This window comes from Olea europaea, chromosome 14, assembly GCF_002742605.1.
Source record: "Olea europaea var. sylvestris chromosome 14, O_europaea_v1, whole genome shotgun sequence".
Classification (NCBI taxonomy): Eukaryota; Viridiplantae; Streptophyta; class Magnoliopsida; order Lamiales; family Oleaceae; genus Olea; species Olea europaea.
The window spans coordinates 12,286,795-12,294,478 of NC_036250.1; the positions used below are offsets into that span (position 1 = coordinate 12,286,795).

At 36.3% G+C, this 7,684-nt stretch overlaps 1 protein-coding gene across 6 annotated transcripts in view; it reads left to right on the forward strand.

Annotated features, from left to right (window-relative positions):
• The first annotated feature begins 1,384 nt into the window (after positions 1 to 1,384).
• LOC111409201 (protein NSP-INTERACTING KINASE 1-like) overlaps positions 1,385 to 7,684 on the forward strand; it is a 10,477-nt gene continuing 4,177 nt past the window's right edge. Inside the window, exons 1-12 of one of the 6 annotated variants that reach the window (XM_023039197.1) lie at positions 1,385 to 1,598; positions 1,731 to 1,827; positions 1,943 to 2,014; positions 2,097 to 2,240; positions 2,553 to 2,624; positions 2,733 to 2,792; positions 2,901 to 2,998; positions 3,322 to 3,495; positions 3,588 to 3,929; positions 4,327 to 4,706; positions 4,869 to 5,185; positions 6,770 to 6,919. In XM_023039197.1, the coding sequence (XP_022894965.1) occupies positions 1,499 to 1,598; positions 1,731 to 1,827; positions 1,943 to 2,014; positions 2,097 to 2,240; positions 2,553 to 2,624; positions 2,733 to 2,792; positions 2,901 to 2,998; positions 3,322 to 3,495; positions 3,588 to 3,929; positions 4,327 to 4,706; positions 4,869 to 5,185; positions 6,770 to 6,806 (1,893 nt within the window). In that variant the 5' untranslated portion in view covers positions 1,385 to 1,498 and the 3' untranslated portion in view covers positions 6,807 to 6,919. Of the gene's footprint in view, positions 1,599 to 1,694; positions 1,828 to 1,942; positions 2,015 to 2,096; positions 2,241 to 2,552; positions 2,625 to 2,732; positions 2,793 to 2,900; positions 2,999 to 3,321; positions 3,496 to 3,587; positions 3,930 to 4,326; positions 4,707 to 4,868; positions 5,430 to 5,656; positions 5,960 to 6,769; positions 6,950 to 7,684 lie in introns of those variants that run through there. The other 5 variants (XM_023039192.1, XM_023039194.1, XM_023039193.1 and 2 more) reach the window with 5 other exon arrangements.

The following is a 7,684-nucleotide window of genomic DNA, read 5'->3' on the forward strand; positions in this document are numbered from 1 at the left end:
CAACTCATATTCCTTTGTACCCTAAACCAAACTTGTTATTTGTATAAATAGATAATGAAGTATGGAAAGGGAATGTATCGTTTAGGCAAGAGGTAATAACCTATGTGTGAATTGTGATGGTTGTATGAATTCAATGCCTTTGTAGTGTCAATCAATACATTTGATATTTTTTATTATCTCATAGTGACAAAAATAGATTAGGGCTGACAATGAGCCAAGTAGAGCTAACTTAGCCCTCTAGCTCGTGTGGACATGACAAAGCCCAAGTAATAAAATGAGCCAACCCACGAGCTCAAGATTGACTCGTCTCAATATATATATAATAAATACATGTACATGCATATGTGCCAAGATCTTAGTTTCAACCATAAGAAAATCTCACTATATAAAATTCGAAGAGAAAACGACGAATTTCAAGCAAAACAACAACTAGTGATTAAATGTCCCAGGGAAATATTTGGTTTTTATTGTTGGAAATTAAGAAAGGAAAAGTTTGAATGGAGAACTCCTGATTTTTTAGAAGAAAAAATTAAAATTTATTGAATTTAGGATCTTTCGATTATTAAAAATCAATTATTCTAATAATTTCTTCCAAAATCATGTTGAATCTATTTTCAAATCAAAAGTTATATTCATTGGTTCACTTGTGACAACAGTGCTAAGTCCTTCAATGGACTGAACCCATCACCTCCACCCGTAGGAATACTTCTGATTTTTCTAGAATCTTTCAAAATTCATACCAATCGACCACATCCAATTTCCAAAAATAAAAAATAAAAAAAATCCCAGTTGTATCGAACTTTCCATTCTTGGAATGGAATAGGATCAAGAACTTTTTAAGGAATCCTTCATTAGTGGTTGTGAATGACTGATTTGCCGTGAATCCTCTTGAAAGAGAGCGGTTTATGCATTTGCTCAAAGACCTATTGCATCACGATAGTAAAATTGATGAAAAGTGAGATTGAAATTTGTGTTTAAAATTAACTATTGGCTTTAATTTATAATCCAATTTTTTAGCTGAACTGAACAACATTATCTTTGGGCGTTATTATCGGTGCTCATTTTTCGTCTCGATCGATTGCCCAAGATTGGAAAAGTTAGTAACTTTGCATGATTTACACAATTACACGCCAAAATATTCCTAGAACTCTTGTAAGAATTTATCCATATTCAGCTAATATTTTAGTCTGTAAAGTATTCTTTTCTTGACAAGCTCCTGACCCTTGACAGGCATGCTTGTTCTCTTCATACTCTTTATACGAGAAAGGACCGAGTTAACTTCTCTTTAGACCGGCAAACTAAAAAAAAAGAAAAAGAAAAAAGAAACAAAAAAGCCATATATATATATATATATATATAAATCAGTTTCTAGCAGTAGAAAGCAAGAAATTATTATGCAGAGAAGAAACCCACTAAAATCTTGTCCAGAGAACACCTCCATTGCTAAAACTAAGCAATGTTTTCTAGTCTGATCGTTTGCTGCATATAATCAATAGATATGACAATAAAAGGAGAAGATGCATTTTGGATTTTCGCATTTTTCTGCTTCTGGAACTGTGCGATATGCTTGCTTTCGTCTACAGGTGTAAATTTTGAAGGTAAAAAAGATTGTTTTTTGTCTCAATATTAAGATGGTTTAATGTTATATCTTCTAAAGTCAAGTATCCTCATCTTTTAAATTTTTCTGTAATTAGTCCAAGCTTTAATGGGCATAAAAGCTGGTTTGATAGATCCTCACGGCGTTCTTGATAATTGGGATGGTGTCTCTGTTGATCCATGTAGCTGGACTATGGTTACTTGTTCTGCTGAGAGTCTTGTTATTGGCCTGTAAGTCATGCCAAATGAAATCAATTCTTTTACTGCATATTCGTTTTTGAGATATCTTCAACGATTAAATGGATTAAGAAAAATTAAGTATATGTTGATAGATTGCCTTACGCAGAGGGACCCCAAGTCAGAATTTGTCGGGTATTCTTTCTCCAAGCGTTGGGAATTTAAAAAATCTTCAAATTATGTAAGTAGAAAATGTTAGTAAAGATAATGTTCATAAATTTTGCATATTACATTGCTGGTTTTAATGAATGAAATGTTTGCAGCTTATTACAGAACAACAACATAACAGGACCAATCCCAGCAGAACTTGGAAGACTCTCAAAGCTCCAGACTCTTGATCTTTCAGATAACTTCTTCACTGGTAGCATTCCACCTTCTCTGGGGCACTTGAGAACCCTTCAGTACATGTAAGCATCAAAGATTGAATCTGAGAAACTACGAAAAGGACTTAACACGTTTGGTATGATGGACTGGACGCAACTGGACTTACAATATTAAGGATGAAAAAAAGTTAAAAATCTTGTTCATTATCGTGAGCAATGCTAGGAAGAAATACTTATCAAACATTCCCTAATAGGATGTTTCTTAGGGAGGATTCAATAGTAGTGGAGAGTTGAAAAAAAAAAAATCTTGTTCTTTATATTGTCTAGTTGTGTCTAGTACTACGTACCAAAATGCACTGCTCTCTTGATCTCAAGTGGTGTATTTTTCTGAATTAGGAGGCTCAACAATAACAGTCTATCTGGAGAGATTCCAATGTCATTAGCAAACATGACGCAGCTTTCTCTCATGTAATTTTTCTTTGGCCTATTGCATGGACTACTGATTTTGGTTCAAGATTTTGATGACATGATCATGTCAAGAACATTTCTTAGATTTGTTATGTTTGTTTATTTTAGGGACTTGTCTTTCAATAACTTGACGGGCCCTTTACCCAGATTCCCCTCCAAGACTTTCAAGTAAGTTACTATTTCACAGTTTTGTAACTCCGTATCAATGTGTTTCTGAAGGAACTGGGATTGATGAATTTCTGTCAATGTTTTTTTCTTTTTACTATCATTTTGCAGTATTCTTGGGAACCCTTCAATATGCCCTACAGGGTCAGAGCCGCCTTGCCATGGAATAACATTGATGCCAATGTCCATGACATTGAACAATTCAGGAAGTATGGAAAAAGACTTGCTCCACACTATTAAGCCCTGTTTTTCGTCCTTTAAAAATTTAAATTGTTTGTTATAGTACCATTCTCCACCACGCATTCACACAATAAAATATTCTACACACAAACCAACAAAGTTTCCTTACTTTTTAACCTCACATTCTCCAAAAATTACCGTTCAATAATTCATTATTTTCAAATAAATTCCATCAAACAGGCTCTTACATTTTATTATATTCTGAACTATATCAGAATTTTTACTGAAGCACTCTGTTCAAATTTTTGTATACATGATCTGACTGTCCTGACTTTGTTCACCATGCTTCTAGTAGCTGCTATGCCTTCTGGGAGACGAAAAAGTCACAATTTTGCACTTGCCCTTAGTTCAAGCATTGGGTGCATTGGTTTGCTTCTCCTCGGATTTGGGCTGTTTCTGTGGGTGAGACGAAGGCATAAACAGCAGAAATTTTTTGATAAACAGCAGAAGTTTTTTGATATTAAAGGTTTGAGAAAGATGTTGGAAGTTGACTGATAACATAAGCAATAAAAATAGTTTGTTCATGTTGCCAATTATTATCTTTGTTCGTAATTTCAGACAAGCATCATGAAGAAATTTCTCTTGGAAATTTGAGGAGGTTTCAACTTAGGGAACTTCAGATAGCAACCAACAACTTCAGCAGTAAAAAACTTCTGGGAAAAGGTGGGTTTGGAAATGTCTACAAGGGGTATCTTCTAGATGGGACTGCTGTGGCTGTAAAGAGGTTGAAAGATGGCAGTGCCACTGGAGGGGAGAGACAATTTCAGACAGAAGTTGAGATGATAAGCCTAGCTGTGCACCGGAACCTTCTTAGGCTATATGGATTCTGTATGACAGCCACAGAAAAGCTTCTGGTGTACCCGTATATGTCTAATGGAAGTGTTGCTTCTCGACTCAAAGGTAATATTCTCAAACAAGTTTTGGACATCCTGCTGCAATTTTTAGAATCATTTTGTTTCAGGTCATTTTCTTGGACTGTTTAGTGTCTGATTATCTTGTACACTTATCCTCTTAACCGTGGATTGATTTAATATAGGGTATATATGGCATTCATACCTCTGTATTTGATCACCTTAGTTTCTTAAGCTATATAAAGGAATATGAGGGAGCCATTTTTCTGCAAGATAAGATGTGAGGAAAATCTTAATCTCCTTTATTTATTGCGAAGTTTTTGACAGAGCTCTCACATTGAGGATAAACCACTATAAATCTGTGTTTGTATGAATGAATTTCTCTTTTCCGTTTCCTCCATCATTGCTCTCAAGATTGTGGTCCCTAACACATTTAAGTTGAACAGCAAAACCAGTCTTGGACTGGGGCACGAGAAAGCGAATTGCGTTAGGAGCTGCAAGGGGACTGCTATATCTCCATGAGCAATGTGATCCAAAGATAATTCATAGGGATGTGAAGGCGGCAAATATACTGCTTGATGACTATTGTGAAGCAGTGGTGGGAGATTTTGGGTTAGCAAAGCTTTTGGATCACCAGGATTCACATGTTACGACTGCTGTACGGGGCACCGTAGGGCATATAGCCCCTGAGTATCTCTCAACTGGCCAGTCTTCTGAGAAAACAGATGTTTTTGGATTTGGGGTCCTACTACTTGAACTGATCACGGGTCAAAGAGCTCTTGAATTTGGCAAAGCAGCTAATCAGAAAGGAGCAATGCTTGATTGGGTGAGCATACCCCTTTATTTGCTTTCTTATTTTCAAATATCAATTTTCCAAGTTACACGCACCTGCACCTGAATCTTATAAACACTACACCAAATTTTATAATCTATCATTATATATTTAATTATATCCAATAAACTTATCCAATGCTAAAATATGTCTCAGGTGAAGAAATTTCACCAAGAGAAGAGACTCGAATTGCTGGTGGATAAAGATTTAAAAAACGAGTGCGATATGATCGAGCTAGAGGAAATGGTTCAAGTGGCTCTCTTGTGCACTCAATATATTCCAAACTATAGACCAAGGATGTCGGAAGTTGTTCGAATGCTTGAAGGTGATGGACTTGTTGAAAAATGGGAAGCATCTCAGAGAGTACGGACGAGCAAGGATAAAACACAGGAGCTCGTCTTATCAGAACGATATTCAGACCTCACAAACGACTCTTCATTACTCGTACAAGCCATAGAGCTCTCTGGTCCAAGGTAAGGCAATTGCTTACGCTCTACAGTACACAATACAGAATTAGACTTTGGAAAGGGGAAGTTTGTAGTTAAAGCTATTTACAAGAATCAAATATTATTATTATTATTATTTGTATAACAGTGAAACATCAAAGTTTCAGAGGGCTTCGAATTTTCTTAGTCGCTGTATAGAGTTAAATTTTTCCCCAAAAAACTATTTTCTTGCTGGATAATACTGATGCTCGAAGTGTATTTGAAGTTTAAAGCCTGTGCATCTATGTATTAGAAGGGACATTTAAAATCTAGCAATTCGTTGGTGAAAAGAATGCTACGAATTGAAGTAAGAACTTGAACAAAAAAGATCACCTTACAGATCAAACACTCAAGCAGTACAATAGAAAAACGAAATTAAAAATAGCAATGTGTTCTTACATATACATAAGAACTCAGGAGGAAATTATCCGCATTTGTCTTTTGATTCTTACGTTCCAGCTACATAGAGTTGGTATAAAAGCAAGATTATGCTCCTAGCAATAGCACCAAGAGCCCGACTGCCCGACATTCTTATAGAAGAGAGATGGTGCAAAGAAGGGATGTCACAAAGTTGTCATAATTACGTCAATGAATTGTAACAAATGTTGTTGGGTGTTCTTGGGGGTATCACTCATCAAGCTGGAGGAACTCAATCAGTTGTGGAAATTAATGGTGCCTTGCATCATTGATGCTATAATATCAATGTAGATGGTGGTATGTTATATGTTGTTGGGAGTCGAACTGCTGATCACTTTGATTTAAATTGTGCTTCCACAATTTTAACTAAAAGCATGTTTTGTAAAGTGACACTTTACTAATGGAAAGAGTCAACTGGATTGTGACACGTGCTGATCTCTTGGCCGTTGGATCTGATTCTAGATCATTCTATGTATTTAACCCTAAATGGTTTGGGTGGCTGTTGGTTTTTCATTTTTACTCCATTCGGCTTCTCGAGTTCGAGGGTTTTTTTTGAGTCGCCTCTCTTTCTCTCTCGATGAATCTCTCATTTTGGCTCTATTCTTGAGTGATTTTCAGAACTCTTTCTTGAGTTAATCTAGAATATGTTATAGATCTCTAAGCTACTGAACTGCCGTGTTGAGTTTATAGAAACCTAAGTGGTTTCATGTGATGTGCAGTCGGGTTTGATGAAATCTTGGTGATTTCTTATGTTTCCTATGTGGAATAGCTTACATATTGTATAATGACTTGTGAAGCCATGTGATTCTTGGATGGCAGTACCTGGGACTTAAGTGTCTGAGTGACCTGTTCGTGGTTTCTTCGTGAACCGTGGTCTGCCTTGGTGAATCTTTATGAGATAAGTCTTTGTGACTTGTATATTGTAATATTCTGGAAACATTGTATACTTACTGCCTGATTTTGGGGGCCTTATAGTGCAATCGAGCTGAATCCATTGATAGTGGATGCTCAACAGGGGATTAGGCACTTGTGCTGAACCTCTGGGGCTTCGGCCGAAAAAATCATCGTGTTCATTATTTTTGCACTTTTATTTTCTGCATTTCTTGGTTCGGTTTCTATGAATGTTGGTTAATCTTGAGTGTCTCGACATTTCAGTGGTATCAGAGCTTCTTGGAATATTGAGGACGCCTGATTCTTGAAGGAACCAGATTCTAGAAACCTGCTCCAAACTGCAGTGAGCACTGACTGCAGGAATCTGAGTTCTTCGAACTCATTTGATGAGGTCTTTCCTATATTACTCTGCTGGTAATATTTACTGTAGAATTTCCTAAATATTTCCCTCGACTTACCTTGCATTATAAAACCTACTGTGCTTGGTCTTTGTCCTAAGGCTCTTGAAGTCATAGAAATCTGAGATAACAACGCAGTAAGGTGTGCAATTGGAAGGTCCTGTTGGAGAAATTCAGTTTTGAAATACATAGGAATTGTGAACTCTATTTGATATTCCTGCTTCTTTACTGAGTGTTGTGTGTTCATTGCTTGAGTAAATCAGTTGAAGTGTTTACTGATTGGATAAAAGTGCATAAGTGCATTGTTGAATTTACCTCTGATCCCTTAATCAGTCTGCAGTCCCCACATTGTATATCCCTGTGTGTTCTTGAGATCAAACTTGTGTGCTATGCATTAACTTGGTGTTTCTTGCAATGACAGCCACTGCTAAGTTTGAAATGAGCATGTTTGATGGAAGGGGGGATTTTAGTATGTGGAGTCAGAAAATAAAAGCTATTTTGATGCAACAAAGGTGTGCTAGAGCCTTAGATAATTCTTGGCCTGCTGAGTTACCTCCTGGTAGAAGAACTGAGTTAGAAGAAACTGCTTGGAGTAGCATTTTCTTATATCTTTCAGACAATGTGATCAGAACTATAGGAGAAACTAAAACTGCTTCTAAAATGTGGAACAAATTGAAAGCACAATATGAATCAAAAACTATTCCAAACAAATGTTTTTTACTAAAACAATTCTTTTCTTTCAAAATGGATTCATCTGTTGACTTAGAAGAAAACTTGAATA